This window comes from Elgaria multicarinata, chromosome 7 (genome assembly GCF_023053635.1).
Source record: "Elgaria multicarinata webbii isolate HBS135686 ecotype San Diego chromosome 7, rElgMul1.1.pri, whole genome shotgun sequence".
NCBI lineage: Eukaryota > Metazoa > Chordata > Lepidosauria > Squamata > Anguidae > Elgaria > Elgaria multicarinata.
Window position 1 is genome coordinate 82,566,227 of NC_086177.1, and position 19,385 is coordinate 82,585,611.

A 19,385-nucleotide genomic window follows, 5' to 3' on the forward strand; every position below is an offset into this window, starting at 1 on the left:
TAACACTTAAGGCATGTCTACACCTCCCGGCGGAGGGGGGAGGATCTCCCGATATGCTGATCGCGAGATCCTCCCCCTGTGTTCACAAGGGGTGCACGACGTCCTGGGAGGAAGGAGGACATTGCGCCTGCCATTTTTCTTTTTAAAGAAAAAGACCTGGAGCACACATGCACTCCAGCGCAAAAGTAAGTTTTAAAAAAGAAAAAAGCCCCGACCCCATTCCCCTCCCCACCCTCGATGGGCACGGAGTGCTTGAAGAGTTCCATGCCCTGTGCCTGGTTCCTGGCTCCTCGCATTTACTCCCAAGGATCCAAGACGAAACCAGGACGGCTGCCCACACGTCCCGTGGTCTCAGGACAATCCCAAGACAGGAAAAACTGGAGTAAAAGCCATCCCGGTTATCCTGGGGAAATGGAGGAATCATCCCTCCCTGCCCCCAGGATCCCCTGTGCATCATGTGGACGCACAGGGATGATCCCGGGGCGATTCCTGGGATAAGGCATGGTGTAGACATGCCCTAAGCTAGTGATCAATCATCTTTTCGTGATAATTTGCATGTTAGAACATGAAAATGAAGCATGTGTCCCCTGATTAATGCAGGGACACATGCACGTGATCTTGCTTCATTGATATTCTTGGGCAGTGGCATAAAAATTGGGAGAAATGCTCTTTGATTGCTACAGAGCGCTAAAAGGGTCAGACTTAGCTTGTTTGCAAGCTAAGTTTGACTGCTCAGTGCTCCGTAGCCTCTGAAGAGAGCTAAAAGGGTCAAATTGGACTTGCAAACAAGCAAATTGGACTTGCAAATTGGACTGCAGGCAAAAACTTTTTTGTTCTGGCAGACTTTTGGCGAATAATCTGGACTTCCGTCTGTGCCAAGGACTTTTAAAATTGTCATTTTAAATGTTTTAAATGTTTTAATGTTGGAAAATCCCCAATAACAAATAAGCAGTTGTGTTGCCAACAATCCAAAACTAACTAGACGGGGGAGGAGGAAATTTCTGATAGGGCTGAGTGATTTCATCAGGCCTTCTAAATCAACAAATTGAAATTGGTGTTTGTTTACTTTTGTAATTTCATTATTTGCTGTTTGTCGAAAGGCATTGGACAACTTGAAACTGTAACTTTTTAATCCTCCTCTTTGAGAATGGTTAGCTGATACTAACAGCTTGGCGGTTTAATATCGTTGAAACATGGTTGTTTGAGACCAGGTTTTATCCTTTTAAAAAAAGAATTCTGTAGCACTTGGGATAGGGTTTGTCCATTATATATACCTGCAGAAATGTAGAATTCATTGTAGCTTACAGTTGTCATTTCAGATGGATGGAATAAACAATAAAACCGTTTTTTGGAGCTGATACTATGATTCACTACAGAAGCTTCAATGATTTGCTACCTAGCCTTACAGAATTTATGTTTTGAGCTTTAAGCTAGTTGTATAAAAGCATGATGATATAGTTCAGGGTAAAGAGGGAAATGAAGAAATTTCTTGGGCAGTGGCAGGAGGAACCAAGAACGGCTTAGCAATGCTCATGACCTGTGATAATCCCAATAGCATGTCTCCTTCCTAGGAATGTGTCATGAGGTCTTGTTTGATTTGGAGTGTTTTGTATTGTTCAGTGTGTGCAACAAGTGAAGCTCAGACCCATCTGTCTATCTCTAGAGCAGAGCTGGGCAGAAGGTTGATGGGGATGTATTGATAGATATTCGGATGATTTCAAATAAATTAGCAAGTGTTTCTGACTCCCTGTTGTTTAACAACAGTAAAAATTAAAAAATTGTGGAGTTCGTTGCCTGAATTAGACTGCTGAATTGGGAAAAAAAACATAGGTGGAAAATCAAGAGTGGATTTGTGTGTCAAAGGACTACCAGCTCAATTCTGGTACTAAGGATGAGCATGTGTTCAGGCACACCCTGTTCCTTAATTCTAAGTGAATATCCTTCCCCCCCCACACACTCCATCCGACCCCCACTACTTTGTACCTGCTAGTCCTCAAGGTTATAGGGGAAAAACACTGAAAAATCTAGGGCACAATCCTATGCATATCTGGACAGGAAAAAAAGTCCTACAAGTTCCAGCTTGCCACAGCCAGCATTTTTTAAAAAGTGAACACCAAGGATTTGCCTCTCTCAAATACTTATTTGTTTGCTTTGTTTTGCTTTTTTGGTCCTCCTTCTCCCCTTCCTCCAGCAGATCTTTCTTTGTTTTGAAAGAATGACTTGGAGCCAAAGTGTTTGTTCAAGAATGAAAGAAGCTTCTGCTTGTGGAAGGATCCCTTCTGTGAGCAGAAGCTCCTTTGGTTCATGCATCAAAACCCTTTGATCCAACCCAGTGTATCTGAACAGACATGATGGGCTCTACCAATATCGTAAGACTGACCTGAGTTTCCAACCCACCCATCCCTTCCAGATTGCAGATTTTGGCTTGTCAAAATGGCGCATGGTATCCATGTCATTATCTCGAGGTGAGAAATCAATGCCTGAAGGAGGAACCATTATCTACATGCCGCCTGAAGATTACGATTGCAACCAAAAAACATGTGCAAGCATGAAGCATGATATATATAGGTATTTATATTAATTTATTGTGTTAAGAATGGACACACTCATGTGTTATGTATTTGATTTAATCCTTCTTTATTGGGCATTATAAATATAGTGTACTGGATAGATTGGAATTTGAGGCTATAAGCTCTAACCCCATCAGTCTCAAATTTGCATGGAATTACTTTTGACCTCTGTGTGAAAGATAAAGCCAGCATATGTGTGCCAGTATGGAGATTAATTTTACACAATTTTTAAATCATACGATTATTTTGGCATTTTTAGTCCATTGTGTATCATCTTGAATATCTCCTCCGCCAGCATTGAAAGGCTATTAACAAATTCAAAGAAATGATAGTTTTTGCATCTTGCCACTGCAATTGATTTCTAGCAGCAAGACTGCTCTACGTGTTCAAAATGCTGGGCTAGATGGAGACTTGGGCCATAGCTAGATGGGGCTTTATCCCAGGGCGAACCCCAGGATCGTCCCTGTGAGTCCACATGAGGCACAGGGGATCCTGGGATCAGGGAAGGATGATCCCTCCCTTGCTCTAGGATCTCACCCTCCACTTTGGCCCCGTTTTTTCTGCGGTCCTGGGCTGAGCCCGAGACCGAGGAACGTGTGGCCCGGTGCTGCAGGTTGGCCCGGCTCTGCGCAATTCCTCGCACGGAGCTGGGAGCCGCACACGGGACCGCTGCGCCCATCGGGGGTAGGGTGGGGGGAGCGGGGAAATTAATTTTTAAAAAAAAAAACCCTACCTTTTGCGCATGAGCGTTCGTGTGCTCCGTTCTCTTTTTAAAAAATGGCGGACGTGACGCCTCTCCTGAGATCATCGCACCTCACGTGTAAACGGAGGAGGGATCTCGCATTAAACACAACACGAGATCTTCCCTCCTCCATTGTGGGATAAGAGGTAGGTCTAGCTAAGGCCTTGGTCTAATCTAGCATAGCTCTTCTTAAGTTCTTACGTCCATAAATGTGACATGGGCTTTGGGTAAAGGTGATCATCCATCTTAGGATCTCTCCGCTACCAGCAGTATGGTTCCCTTGTTAATGTGCCAGACGCACTTGAGCCAACCAGTATTAGAACAGATACTGCCCTTGATTATTTGTACTAATGTGCTCCTTGGTGATCAGAGAGGTAGAATTTCATTCAAAATAAAAATGGTTGATTTATTTGCGTTTTGTGGAAGTTATTTTGACAGAAAATATGGAACTGATTTACATTAATGTGTCTTTTTGCTTTGAACAGTTATGCCATTATTATGTGGGAAGTGATGTCAAGAAAACAGCCATTTGAAGGTCAGAGTCTTTTCTTTAGTGTCACTGTAGAATTCTATTTAGGAGCATCTGTGGGACCGGGCTAGCATGCAGCACTTATAGAAAGTTGGAAAATGCAAAACATAACTTCTTCTTTTTTCTTTTTCTTTTTTAATGGCTATTCTTTCCCCCTTTTGTTTTTCACTGAAATAAATAATGCTATGAAAGCTTAGGAGGTAGGGGAGGTGGTGTGTTTTATCAGATTAGCAAAGAAGAGCTTTGCTAGCAGTAGAGGGTGTTTCCAGATGTGCATTTTATCATGCAATCGCCCTGCCTCAAACATGGAATCGATGACGTCTTCCATTTGTAACCTTCCCGTGGTTCCCACTGCTTCTTCCATCTTTTTTCTTACCACACAAAATCTGTTATTACGAAGGAAAGTCAGAACAGCAGCACAATGCCTTTTGGTCGGTAGTGCTAGAGGCTAGCCATCTGGAAGCACCCATAATGTAATCTAAAATGCCAAGTATTATGTTCACCTGTGTTTTTCACTACCGTATATGAAGTACATGTATTTCTAATAAGTGCATAATATCTACTTTGACAGATGTTATAAACCCCTTGCAGATTATGTATAGCGTGTCACAAGGAAAGCGCCCGGACACAAGCGAAGAATATTTGTCACTTGATATTCCTTACCGACGGTTGATGCTGTCATTAATGGGATCTGGCTGGGCACAAAATCCAAACGAAAGGCCGCTTTTTTCAAGTGAGTTTCCAATTTGGCAGGCTAGGGAGCTTGGCATGCATCTCTAAACTCTGCTGCTGCCTAATCAGTGGAGGGTGGTGGCGCTGATGTCAGTGGGGCGAGTAGATCCGCTCCGGGTTTTAATCAGAGCCAGTCAGAACTCTAAAGGTGCTATCTAAAGTGCAAGGCTAAGATGCAAAGCAGCTTGGGTAGCTCCTTTAGAGTTCTGACTGGTTCTGACTGTAACCTGGAGTGGATTCATCATCCCACTGACATCGGAGCCACCAGCCTTTACTGTGCATAATGTCTATCTGTCTCGTTCTGTTCAAAGCATACCTATGGGCCCCCATGTGATCTCAATTGAAATGTGTGGAAGTTGTACATCCGCAGTGTGCTTAGTAAATTGTTCAACCTAAAGGGCAATTCTGGAAGCATATCAAGCATTGGTTGACCAGACCTAATCTATATATTACAGTTCTGGAATTAATTCCCATTTCGTGAATAGACCTATGCTGTTCCTGTACTTGTAGATGGAAAGTTCTATTAACTAGGGCTTCACTAAATTAAGCACTTGTCCTCCTTATGTATCCTAACACTTGAATGAGGAGATGATCACTGTTATACCCATTTTACAGATGGGAAAGCAAGACAGCTGCTGGGGAAAGGGAAAAGACAGAAATGGAGCAAGAAAAAGAAAGATAGAGAAAATTTGTAAAGGTGCAGGCAAAGGACCTTTTTGCAAGTCTCCTCCATCATACACAGGACTGGGACAGAACTGTTTTTTTATTATTGTTGCTACTATTAATAGTATTTAACAGTTATATTTAGCATTCAAAGCTCTTTAAATGCATCCTCTTACAACAAACTCCCTATAAAATCTCTAATTTGAGGAGTGGAAGATGCCTTGGCATCAAAATGCTTAATCTTGATTAAGTCTATGCCAAGTAGATGTTAGGGTGTTTAGATTTAGGATGTAATACAGAGATTGGTTCTACTTGATAATCATACTTTGGAAATGGTGAGTAATAATGAGATTATAATCTAGAGTCAATGACATATCTTTTATTAGCATATTATATATTGAAAAGTCAACTTAGCCCTGCCCTATCACCACTAGAATTAGTGTCAGTATTATATAATTAGAATTAGAATAGTATAGAATGATTGTGTGCTAATAACTCAGTTCTTCTTCTCCAGAATTGCTCATATCTCACTTTTTGTTACCAGTTTCTGTTCTTGCAAATTATAGATTTGTTGAAAAGTAATTCTGTCTTGATATTTCCTGAGGCAGAGCTTAATAGACCAGTTTCAAGGCCTTTTGAAACCTATCTTGAATGCCTATATTTCACATTAGAAAGAAAGGTCACTATTATTCTTTCCTTACTCCAGGCTATGACATATTGGTTTGCCTAAGACGACCCAGTGTGTTTGTTACAGATGCAGGGTCTTGAACTGGGGAGTTTCTTGTTTAACTTTTGGGCATTATGCTATAGTAGCGCTCAATGAAATATTCTTGAAGGTACGTAAGTGTAACTTAAAACTGTAAAAAGAGCTTTCATATTGAACTGTACTTGTAGACACATCAAATATTGCATAGAACTCCTGAGTTTGAATGCATACATTTATTTTAATTAAGGGGGGAATTAAAACTTGAGATTGCACATAGTGACCTAGGCCGATTCTACACCTGCCTTCTTTCCTGGGATCATCCCTGTGTATGCAAATGACACAGAGTGGATCCAGGTGCAGGCAGGATGATCCCTCCATTTTCCTGGGATAATGCTTAGGTGTAGAAAGGGCCCTAGTTTGCTCATAGCACTAACCCATGCTCTGTTGTCCTACTCAGGATTTATCTGGCAGATGATCAAATAAACTATGGTTTGTTTTTTCAATTTCTACATTGTTTGTTTCACTCTTTCTTCACCCACTATATTCCAAATGCCTTGCATATAGGATGGCTGGGGTTATTATTTTTTGTACCACTCTTGCCTGCCGCCTCTGTAGCCTGAGTATACAATACATGAACAACCCGCGGTTCTGGTTCACATCAACCCATGATTTAAACAACCCAGAATTCACAATCCAACAACCACCCATGGGTTGTCTTTCTAGGTTGTTCATTGTTAACAAACCATGGTTTCTTAGCACCACTGAGTTTACATGTCATAACAACCCAAAATTCAGTATCCATTATGTATGAACCAGGTCAGTGTCATGCATTGAAGTTATTGCAGCAAAGATATGACCTTCAGGTCCTGTCTTTTTTTAGCTTAGGGTGGAAGATGTTTTTATAACATGCAAGTATGTAGTCTGTTAAAGGTTAAAAGCTCTTGGCAACTCTTCCCATTGTTTGAGGAAGCAGGCATCTAAATCAAGTATGACTGGATTTTTTTTTCCTTTTAATATTCTGGAGTGTTTTGAAATCAAAGACATTTTTGGAAAGATCAATATCAAGATTTGCCCTGCCCCAACTTCAAACATAAGCAAGGCTCGTATATTGCCTAAGCTTTTAAAACCTGAAACAGTTTCTTCTCTGTTTTATAGAGCTGGGTGCACAATGCATTGGTAAGTGCAGGTTAAAATGATGAACATATTTAAGACAAAACCCTCTGCAGCGTTTTCAATATGAATATCAGCAGACCAAAAAAATATTGTGTGAAAAACCTTTATCAAGAATACTGGTATAAATGAGGGCTGTTGAACTTCTTTCAGTGAAGCTCTAAGGGGCCATGGGCTTCTCTACATGAGGCTTTTAACCCATGATTTTACTGAAGTTTCTGCTGCTGGATTCTTTGCAGGATTGAGATAGGCCCATTTACACACATATTTTTCCCTGCATGGTGTTTCTTTCTCTGGCTTTCTGTCCACTCCATTATATTATTATTATTATTATTTATTTATATAGCACCATCAATGTACATGGTGCTTATATAACCACTAGGTGGTGCTGTGGTATAGTAGAATTGTGCAATTACATGAGGCTTCCATAATGCCATTGAGAAAAATACCAGCCTTTCCTTGTTAGGATAAAAACCGTGATAATGGTCACAAAGCATGGGAGAGGCCTTGGAGGATAAACATGTTGTATAACGGACACACAAACTACTGTGTGTGAGCAATCACAAGTGCACAATAAAAGCCTCATGTAGAAAGGCCTCAGGTTCCTATGGAGTGCAAGGCTGAATGTAAAAGGGAGCTAGGCCAAAGTCAAAAGGGTCAGAACCAAAAGTACCAGCATATTTTAGTTTAAAGATCATACTGCCAGTAAATAAGCCTTAGGAGAGACATTTTTTTAGAATGGGAAAAAAATGACACACTGTCAGGAACCACCACCAGAGGATCAGTGGGAAAGGGAGCAGGAATGGGGCCTCTGGAAGAAGGCATGGCTGTCTAGAAACCCCAGAGCACCAGATTGGGACTCCAGGCAGGCTGGATTTGACGCTTGGGCCTGAGGTTAATTTATGCAGTTAATCTAATCTTTCCCATTTCTCAATGTAAGAGTATTTAGCTGGCAGCCCCTTATTTTTATTCTAGTCTTGCTTCACCCCTTATATTTTAATTTTCTTTTATCCTTTGTGTAATATTTGACTAGGATATGTACCTTTTTAGCTTCCAGTAGCAATCATTTATTATGGTTTTAATTTTTGTGAACCGCCCAGAGAGCTTCGGCTATTGGGTGGTATAAAAATTTAATAAATAAATAAATAAAATTTTTGCCTCTCCCCTTCTCCAGAATATGTAGTGATGGTTCTATTGGAACTTATTTGTGCTTGCAAGAAAAAGTCTTGTCTGTTGCCTTTTGTTAAATGTGGAAATAACCAGCCTCTGTTTCTAACCACTTCTGCTTCCCTTCATTTTGCAGTCGTCTTTGTAAAAGTTGAAAAGTTGTCGTTTCTTTGAGTCAACCGTAAAACAGCCCATAAACCACCCAAAGGGCCACCCTTCCTGGGCTCACACATAACAAAGAGCTATGGTGTGTCCCCACCATGCCCAAATATTTAAAATGGCCACCGTGACAAGAAGCCCTGCAGGGAAATTTACCTATGGTGGCTCCGTGTTACGTGAGAACCAGGTCACTGAGTTTTATGAAGCCTATAAGTCAACATTCCCAGGCCAGGGTTTCTCCAGATGATATTGGGTTACAGCTCCCATCATCCCTGAGGATTGGGCAATACTAGCTGGGGTCATGGGAATTGTAGCCCAGAACATCTGGTGGAACAACAAGCTGGGGAAGTCTGCTATGAATAGTAGGAACTAGGAAGGCTGCTATAAATTCTAGGCTTTTTGTTCTTTGCCTTGTCAACAGTGCAATATTTCAGGCTCTATCTTCTACCTCAGGGCCACTGACCTCATGGAGCCTGACCTTGAAGGTTTAAATTCAGATAGAGACTGGCGCAGAAACCTCCACTCCAAAGAGGGGTGGGACAAGTAAGAGTAACATATTCAGTTAAAATCTGATTGGTCAGAGCAGTCCCACCCATTTCCAGTTAGGAACGGCAGGCCCCAGTGCCATCTTGCTTTCCTCTCCAGATCTGGGCAAAATATGGAGCTATTGGGGTTGTTCTGACCAGTTGCAAGATGAGCTGTATTTAAATGACCCGCTGCAGGTTTGCCACTCTAAATTTGCTGAGGTGGAATTTGGGCATCCATTTCACATTTGCTCTCTGTGAAGTCCCTGAAATATTTGGAGGGGGACATTTGTTATGTTGGAGAGGGCTTCCTGTTCTCCCTGCTTCTGTTCTTGTTCTGCTCTTTAACTGCTTAAAAACTGCCAAGCTTTTGAGCAGATAGAAGCATGGCAGCAGTACTTCATCTTGGTTTAATCTGCTACTGCTAAAATGACCAACAGAGCTTGTACCTCTTAATCAGTTAAAGAAATAGGACAGCAAGCTCTGTCCACCACCATGGTAAGTGCGCCCTCCAAAACATGTCCATCTCAAAACATTTTGGGCCTGCTATTCCCCACCCACACCTGGCCCTGAGTTAGTAAACCACCAATTTTGGGGAAGTTCAGTATAGCCCTGTGTCCAGAAGCTTTGGAGATGATTGTGTAGCAATACTACCTGTGCTAAAGCCAAAGGAACACATCGGCATGACTAGGCATTTGAATCCCTTAATACTGAATCATGATCTTTTATTTCTGCCAGGCCTAGATACGGCTAATGTTTACAAGGGATTGGCTGGTTCAGGGTTTGTTTGGTTTGGGGATGGGGGTGGGTAGGTGGGCATATATCCTGATTACAGGATTGCTTGAGGATGCCCTTCTTTTTCATAAAGGTGATTTCATTGTTCAGTGACCCTACCAATACTCTAGAACTGAATGTCCTATTATTCCTTTTGTTTAGGATGCTTAATAGAGCTAGAACCTGTACTAAGAACCTTTGATGAGATACCTATGCTTCAGGCAGTGATAGAGTTAAAGAAAGCCAAGGTAAGTATTCCTTATAACATAATATGAAAATATACAAATGGGAATTATCTGCGTGTAAAAAGGAACATGATCACCTCATAACTGAAGCGGGAAGTTTCATATCTATATCTATAGGTATAGCTATAACGTATTGATACAAGCATGCTAATGTCTCTTTCAGTCTCAGTACGAGTGGCGATGTGCTCGCTTGTCTAGCAATGTGTCCAGTGATGAATCGATATCTCTAAATATACCAGTACATCCTAGTCTACAGGAGGTAACCCAACCTTTTCTATTACTGTTGTTGTAATAGAATTATTATCACATTATAACAATTCGAAACCTCTAAAGTATTTCACATGCATTTTCTTCTTTCATTGTGCTGAGATATTTAAAAGACATTCTCTCAAGATCACTTAGAGGGCAATCCTATAGTCCCTGGGCAATCTAGATCTCACCCCCCACATCTGCAAGATCTCACTCACACACGCCATCCCCTTGTAGAGAATGGAGAGAACTAACTTCAGAAAAGAAAGAAAGGGATTGTTCTCATGAGCAGGTAGGGGAGGAGACTGGAGTGGCCAGGATATAATTTATCCTGAGCCTCTTTCCCTCCCCCTCTAAAGTGCCCCTTGCTAGACAGGCTGAAAAGCCCAACTAGCAAAACAAAGCAAAAATTGAAAGATGGACAGCCATTCTCAATCTATCATTGTGGAGTAGAATGGTGTGATTGTGTATGTGTGTGATGCCTATAATCCAGCACAGTAGTTTTCTTAGGGCTAAACTATGTCCATCCCCCCAAGATTAATTCTGAAAGTCTGAGTTTTACTGTGCAAAGAATACCCCGCCCCCCCCAACACACACACACACACACACATTATGCCCCACAATAACTACTGACAGTTCCCATTGCCTACTTCTTAGAGCAGAGGGAAAACTTTGGGGTGGTGCAGGAGAAAAGTGATGTGAACTTTACAGTCTGATTCCTATGTGATTCTGTTTCTCCCAGGAATCCCATGACTCTGCATCCCAAAATGATAGACCCCGTCTACAAAGTGTTTTCCAGGATATGTCAAAACAGTGCAACGTCCTTTCGGAAGGTATGCCCTCTTGACCTAGTACGGCTTTGATTAATGGTAATTGGATATTAATGTGGTTGCAGCTTTTAAGTATGGAGCAGCTAGGTGGTGCTTTTCTGGTTCAATGAATGTTAAAAGAAGGGGCTGGACCATAGTGAAGGGAGAAGGAAGGATTGAATTGATAGTACGTTATCCATGACAGTTTGCTTTGATGGAAAGCAAGCATCCTACAATCTTCTGTGTTCAGTTTAGGCTGTTCTCCAGGGTAGCATATGGGTGCCAAAAATTTGTTTTAAAATATAAAGATAAATAGGTCTCTGTGTCTACAGAATTAACAAGGCCTAATCTACACCAAGCAGGATATTGCACTATGAAAGTGGTATATAAAAGGCAAGAGCCACACCAAGCAGGATATAGCAGTATGAAAGCAGTATATGGCATGTGTCAATGGGCACCAACAGTTGTCAGTGCACTTCAATGCAGCCATAAAGCTGTAGTGTGACTCCTGCCTTTTATATACCACTTTCATAGTGCAATATCCTGCTTGGTGTAGATTAGGCCTAAGTGTAGTATGAAAGAACATTAGTTCATTATTCTTTATAGGACAAGTGCACAAAGTAATGTATAAAAGGATACAATCTGGTTGAAGAAGGAGTGGAAGGTTTACGGAAAAAGCTTAGGGATCATGTTGATACAGCAGGTTTGTCCTGTCAGACTACCAGTTTGGTCTTCATTCTAGCTGTTTGTATTGCATAGAAGGTGACTCTTCTTTTAAATTGAATGAAACAGATTGAAAACCTGAGGCTGAAATAGAGGCAGTACGAGGTTACAGGCACTCACGCTCACACACCGGCCCTGAAATGAAATACTACAGAGCCCAAAGCCTGCCCCACAAGCCTTTAAAGAAATATAAGTTCCCACTCGAAGCCTTAAGAAAAAAGATTACTGAGCCCACTCAAAGCCTTAAAATAAATTTTAAAGAGCCCAGAGATCACCCCAAGCCTTAAAAGCAAACAAACAAAAGAGCCCAACACAAGCCTCTATATATTGAGGCTTGTGTTGGGCTGTTTTATATATATCTTTACCTTCTGGCTGATGCTCCTGTCTACTACGGGTCTAGATTCATGCTGAGTGCATGGCTGGTGCAGGCCACAGCGTTGGCAGACTACACACACACACACACACACCTGGTAGTTCAGAAAAGTGGGGCCTTGCTTGGCTCTAGTCCTGCTGCTGTTGAATGCTCTTTCCTCTTGGCAAAGAACAGTCCCACCTGGTTGGCTTTCTCCCTCTGTTCTTACAGCATTCTAAAAATAAACAGGGATTGGCTGTGGGCAGGCTCCTTATTGCCCATTTCTAGCTGGAATCCCTGCAGCTGAGAAACAGCTATCAGCAGCCAAACTATGCCCATGCAACTGTTTGCAGGGGAAATGAATAGTCTTGCTTGTCTCTGGAGAGTTTGACTAGCAGGGCTCTCTGCTTTCTCCACCACCACTTTGCAGAGCCCTGCTAGTCAAAGCATGACCCGCCGTGACTGGGCAAAAAGATTATCTCCTATATTATTCTACTGGTGACTGTAGAATAATACAGGAGACAATGTTCTCCTGACATACAACTGTAGAATAATACTGGAGACAATCTTTTTGCTGCGAAAACTCTGCCGACCTTTATCTACCCCCTGAAGAAGGCCTTAAAAAATAGGGAGAGGCTGAAACACTTTGAGCTTTTTGTCAGTAAATTTATTCTTGCATCCTGCTTCTCTTCTTGCTCAAGTCAAATTAAAATACATTTTTTTCCTAATTAAAGGTAGTGATGACTCTTCAGGTGTGCCACACTCACTGGTTAGCTGCATCTTGCTGCCTCCAAATATTCAACGTTCTGCATCTCTACAGAACTCTTCCTCATCCACCACAAATAGTTCTAATTCATCAAATTCAATGCCGTGCATGCTGCAGCCTTCAGGATCTCAATCAGGTACATAGGTGGTATCTTTGCACCCCCACCCATATGATAGTTTAGGTATTTATTGGCAAGGTATTGTAATACAGTATGGTGTGCCATGTATCTAAATTTTGGACTGGTTAAGAGTAATGATGCAACTTTTGCAAATTCACAAGCATTCACTTCCGTTGCGTGTTTGATTATGCTCCTGTGGATGTGTTTATGAGGTCATTTATGACAAGAAATTCTAGCTATGCTACTTTCCCTTGTTAATACTTCCTTGTGAATGCATGAGGCACAATTTCTATCACATGCTTTAGATGGTGGAGTAAATCAGAGTATGAATCTTTCCAAACTTGCCTTTTATCCCTACTTAAATATTCTGAATAACTGTAGATAGGACTAGGCTACATGTCTCTGTAGAATAATTGGTCTGCAAGTCTTGTTAAACAACAATGCTGAGGGTTATTATATTAAGTGTTCTAAAGTTACTTTATGATATTAAATCTAATGTATTCCACAAAAAGAGAAAATGAAGCAAAATGGGGAAGGTAAAAAGACAAAATCATAGAATAGTAGAGTTGGAAGGGGTGTGAGAGAGGAAATATAGCTATGAAAGGAAGGAAAATATGTTTTTATTTTATGTGAACAGCCAAGATTTTGAATTGTTGTTTCTTTGAGAATCTGGCAAATAAACAGTGGTGAGCTATCAAGATGAAAGTGTTATTAATTTGAGCATAGAAAACTTAAGCAGTGCAATCATATACATGTCTACTCAGAAGTAAGCCCATTGAGTTCAGTATGGCTTATTCCCAGGTTACTGCAGCATAAAAGATGATTATATGTAGAGTTTATTTTAATGAAGTTGGGATATATAATTCTTGTACTTTGAAATTCAGACAAATGGACAGTTCTCTCTCAATATTTTAGTGTGATTTGTGTATATTTGTGTATATTTTCAGAAGGATGTCAACTCCTTTTTTTCCTCATTAGATTTTTTACTGAGGACCCTGCAACAACAGGATGTGGCTGTAGCCCACCAGTGGATCCAAACTAAAAGAGAGGAAATCGTCAGCCAGATGACTGAGGCTTGTCTTAACCAGACTTTGGATGCCCTCCTTTCACGGGATTTAATCATGAAAGAGGATTATGAACTTATCAGCACCAAACCTACAAGGACCTCAAAAGTCAGGCAACTGCTTGATACTACTGATAGCCAAGGAGAGGAAGTTGCTAGGGTTATAGTGCAAAAACTGAAAGACAATAAACAGCTGGGACTTCAGCCGTATCCCAATATATCTCTTGTGCATAGGCCCACATCTTTGAATTGATAAACACCAGCATAAAGAACTTGCAGTGTTTTCTTAAAAGTTGGATTCTTGTTTCTCAGATGTCACTTTATAATAGCCTTTCCCAGCCTGGTGCCTTCCAGATGTTGTGGACTACAGTATTCCTGATTATTTCCCATGCTGGCTGGGGCTGATGGAAGCTGAAGTCCAAAACATCTGGAAAGAACCAAGTTGAGGAAGCATGCTCAAGACTGGAGTTCGGAGTTGGGTCGGTGGGTGGGGGGTTCTGGTAAGTGAAAGTATTAGGTGACATCTTTGTCATTTTAAAAGTTTTATATACTATTTTTTACACCCCACCCTTGGAGTTTCCTCCATTGATGGATACACATGTATTTTGTGGATCTATGAAAATAAGGACAATATAAAATACTATGGAAAATATGTGTGGCTTAACTGTCTTTATATGCCATCTCTCTTGTCAGTCAGAACTTTCTTGGAGAAAAAAGAACAAGGCTAACTTCTTTAGCATGTTGGTGGGATTGCTGTAAAGCAGTGGTTTTCAGGCCCTTCTCCCTGAAGTGGAATGCTTTCTGCTTCGACTTGTTCTGCTATGGGAGCCACTGCCCATCTGCACCCACATTTCTGGGCATTGCAAGAGATTATCAAGCATGTTCAGAAGTACATGGTTGGTTCATGTGGAGCAATGACTAGAGCTATTGGACCATTGGGAACACATCTTGGAATACATCCCCCATTCCTCTGTGGCTCTGTAATGTAAGAAGAGATCAGGAATTGTGGGTAAGCTGTCTTTCAAGGAAGCTCGCCTGATATAAGTGATCTTTTCCCTGAAGAACCTCATATAAATATCTAAGAAACACCAACATTGACCAATACATAATATGAAAACCATTACTCAAAAACAGATGCTGAACTTCAGGACTCAATTGTTTTGTGGATCCCGGCTTTGATGCAGTTTCCCCCTGCTCTAAAAGGCCAAAATGCCTCTCTTCAGGCTTAGTGCATTCTTTACTTTAAGGTGTATTATGTTGCTTACCTGGAGTATTTGTGCTTCCTGCTTTTTGGTGTGATTGTTATGGGATGCATTACGCAGGCAGAGAGGGGCGACCGTATGGATTGAATGGAATACTTCTCTGTTGAGTTCCATTGAGACAGCACCTTCTAGTGGTAGAATATGCTGTCGTTACCACTGTAAAACATGGCGGAATTCCAACATATACCGCGTAGGATGATGTAAATACCCACAAACTTTCATGAGTGGTCAATTACCAGTATGCAATAAATCTCTCGTTTAGAGGAGCCCTTAGTTACTTGCAGTAACAGCTTTAAACTTAAAATAGGCTGGCATCCACAGTGCTACCATATGCATGTCTACTTTTCTTAGGTAAGTGGGTACAGGATTGCAGCCTTAATGGTCTTGCTGAAGAAAGTGGATAAGTTGTAACAATTGCACTTTCATACAAATTCTAAATCAAATCAGTTAAAACACACACAAAAACTTCAAATTAACAACCAAACATTTCAAATTAGAAGAAATTGAGAAGAAATGAAGCAAAGTTAATGGAACAGGAATATAAACTCCATTAACAGCTATATTCCGATTCCTGGTTTGTTTATGAGAATATTAATGGAGTCTGGTTGAATTCCATTCCATTGCTGTAAGACTCTGTTTACCTTTGAAAGAAGAGCTTTTCTTTTTTTAAAAAAATGGAACACAAGAAAGCTGATATGTCATGCATCCCTCTCTCAGTGAAATGCTCCTCCTTGTGGAAAGAACGTGGTATGGATCATTGTACGAAAAAAAAAGATGCATAAATAGTACAGAGTTTCTGAATAACTGCAACAGAAATTAGTAACCCTTTTGCCACTGCTTTTGTAAGTAATTGGCTAGGTATACTTTGCCTTGTCCGGGACAAGCACCACAGCTTAAGGGAGAGAATGGGCTGTGGAGGGAAAGGCTGTGATGTAATTCCTCTCTGTCTAATTGTACGGACTAAAACTGGTTTGGAAATGAGTTGATTCATCTGAAAGCAGTACATTTCAATCCATTGGGGATTCTTGTGGTCACCTGCCACTATTCCTGGTATTCTGTGACAATTTGCAAGTTGGGGAGGGATGATAATAGAGTGGAGGCGCACCTGCTTCGCATGCAGAGGGCTACAGGTTCAGTCCCAGGCATCTCCAGTTTAAAAAGGACCAGGGAGCAGATGAGAAAGCAGACAATACTGGGCTAAATGAACAAATAGTCTGATCTGATATGCAGCTGTTTCCTCTGTTACTTCCAACTGGAGATCTTTGCAGGTTGCCTTTGTCAACACTGGCGTTAATCGGCCTGATATGAGTTTTATCAATAAAATACTGGAAATGGTGTCTACATGATTTATAATACGTCTTATCAGCTGCAGTGAAATGTTTTATGACTGCGTATGTCAAAAAGCATTAACTGACGCAGTGAGATAGCGGAGACAACAAACTCCCATTTGCTCCTGGAACCAGTAAGTGTTGCATAGGAAAACCATCCGGAGCAGAAAAGTAAATATTTCACATGATTAGAGCTGAGTTATGCCCACAATTATTGCCTTGGCTCAACTCATGAGGTTCTCAGTGGTGCTTGTGTGACAGGAAGACTCTTTGTGCTTTAATTTTATTGATCAAACCTAATTATAAGCATCATTGGACAAGCATTTTATAGCACGCTCGTTAGTGGGGACTCACGGATTTTCACGGGTCCTTTTCACGATCCGTCTGTCTCCTGCATGCCTCCCGCTCCTTTTGCTTGTTTTCCTGTCACAGAAAAAGACCTGGAAAATGCAACTTTTTTAGCTGTAGTGAAAGGTGCTGCCACTCCCTGCTGTGTGCAGGAAAAGCAGTGGGATAAAAACACCCAGTGGATGGGCCACATGGTCGTCGTTTGCTTCCTCTTCCCTATGTGAAGAAACAGGAAGCTGCTTGTCCCTATTGTGGGACAGAAAAGCGACTCACCAAGGGTCTGTCTATACGCATTCAAAACCCCGCAGTGGCTGCAAATCTGCACTGTATACAGTGCAGATTTGCAGCCACTGCAGGGCTTTGAATGCGTATAGACAGACCCTTGGTGAGTCAGAAATATTGCAGGCCTGATATACAGTACAATAATTACCAAGCATTAGAAGGGAAAGGTCTGCAGCCTCTTGTGACATCAGTAGGATACAGGTTTTGGCTTCTCTGCTGATTATCCTTTGCATAAACAAAACCAAACTGGGATCCCTCTCTCCCGTCCTGCCCAACCCAAAAGAGTGGGAGCAAATCAAATCAAATCAAAACAAAACTGTCAATACCATCTGTTAGTACAGTGGTCACCTGTCCTCTCTTCCAGAGGACAGTCCTCTACTTCAAGGGCTTCCAGAGGGGCATCTTCTATTTGAAAACACCCTCTGTTTCAAGGGCTGCCCTGTCCAATTCTGTTTCAAAGATAAAGAGCCATAAGAACTGTTGCCTGCCAGCAGTGAGCACCTGGACAGCTGCTAACCAGATGGGCACACAGGTCACTTTCTTCTGCACAATGGTGAGATGTACTGTATTTTTATTTAAATTATAATAATAATTTCTAAATTTGTATCTAGACATCCAAAGTAGGACATGCAAATTTTATACAAATAATTGCCTTCTTTTGTCCTTTTTTTTTTAGTTTGGTGGAGGTTGTACTTCCTCTTTTTTGGCAATTCGTAAGTGGCTACCCTATCTGCTGAGTGTGTGTGCGTGTGCACACACTTTCACCAGTCCAGTCAGTAAGAAGTGCTGCATCTAAGCTCTTAAATAAGGAATGAATAAGCCACCTATTATTGGCGGCTAGATGGCTGATAGCTAAACATTGGATGGATGGCAAAGGACTTCATATTGATGATTGGTATCAAAGGGTTTGGCAGACTGCCCTCTTAGAAAAATGGACGCAAAATTGAGAGAAGTATGAAGACAACAAAGAAGATAAATTTGAGGGGGTATGGAGGAAATTCATTGACTATGTGAATAAAGAAGAAGATGGGAGACCACCCCCATTGGCATATATAGAACTATGGAAAACATAGGTGGAGAGGTAAAGAGATTTAGTTCTGGGGTGCCTTAAATGGAATGGAATTGAATAAAAATGAATTAAATTAAATCAATTAATGTTAAACAACTTAAACCCAGGCATATGTATACACTCCGAATCTCTGAATGTACATATGTGGTGTATTATTTGACCCATGTAACCAGAACTATAAAATAATGAAAAATTAAAAAGAAAAAAAAAGAAAAGAAAAATAGAAGTGCTGCATCCACAGGGTGCTGGATGCAAGATATCTTTCTCTTCCCAGTAAAGTACCTTTTGTGTGCACAGGGTTGCATAGGGTGAGAATAGCTGACAAAACTGAACTCTTGCACAGTTTATCCAGCAGAAACAGGTCTAATTACATAGCAACACTTGGTCTTCCTTCATTCTCTCATTTATTGCTGACTTAAAATAGCATAGTTATTACTGCGATTCAAGAGGAATAGTATTTCTCGGAACTGGAAATAGCATTCCAGCAATGAGCCCTCTCAAATGATTATTCTGCTATTGCTTTTAAAAAGCAAACAGTATTGACCCTTTTTACGTGTGTGAACATTTTGTCATTTTGTGGCTGAACTTGTAGTCCAGCAGAATTAGCGTCTGATCTGGACATTTAGAATAAAAGGCTGTACAGAAAAGGTGATAGCCGTGATAAACATACAGAGATCTTGGGATTGTGGTGGACAGCTCAATGAAAATGTCCACCCAGAGTGTGGATGCTGTAAAGAAGGCAAAATCCATGTTAGGCATTATAAGAAAAGGAATTGAGAATAAAACTGCCACTATCATACTGTATACAAATCTATAGTGTCACCACATTTAGAATACTGTGTACAGTTCTGGTCACCACACCTAAAAAAGGATATTATAGAGCTGGGGAAAGTGCAGAAAAGGGCAACTAAAATGAGTGAACCTAATGCATCTCCCCCATGAGGGAAGATCATCTCCCCCATGAGGGAAGGTTACATCAACTGGGATTGTTTAGCTTGGAAAAAAGGAGGCTGAGGGGAGACATGATAGAGGTGT

The 19,385-nt window shown here is 41.1% G+C and overlaps 1 protein-coding gene across 1 annotated transcript in view; it reads left to right on the forward strand.

The window, feature by feature from the left end:
- Nucleotides 1–15,363, forward strand: part of RIPK2 (receptor interacting serine/threonine kinase 2) — a 29,009-nt gene extending 13,646 nt beyond the window's left edge. The window contains exons 4-11 of the mRNA XM_063130917.1: nucleotides 2,411–2,568; nucleotides 3,798–3,847; nucleotides 4,413–4,574; nucleotides 9,899–9,984; nucleotides 10,145–10,240; nucleotides 10,973–11,063; nucleotides 12,849–13,016; nucleotides 13,977–15,363. Coding sequence (XP_062986987.1) covers nucleotides 2,411–2,568; nucleotides 3,798–3,847; nucleotides 4,413–4,574; nucleotides 9,899–9,984; nucleotides 10,145–10,240; nucleotides 10,973–11,063; nucleotides 12,849–13,016; nucleotides 13,977–14,314 — 1,149 coding nt within the window. The 3' untranslated portion in view covers nucleotides 14,315–15,363. The remainder of the gene's footprint in view (nucleotides 1–2,410; nucleotides 2,569–3,797; nucleotides 3,848–4,412; nucleotides 4,575–9,898; nucleotides 9,985–10,144; nucleotides 10,241–10,972; nucleotides 11,064–12,848; nucleotides 13,017–13,976) is intronic.
- Nucleotides 15,364–19,385: the final 4,022 nt, after the last annotated feature.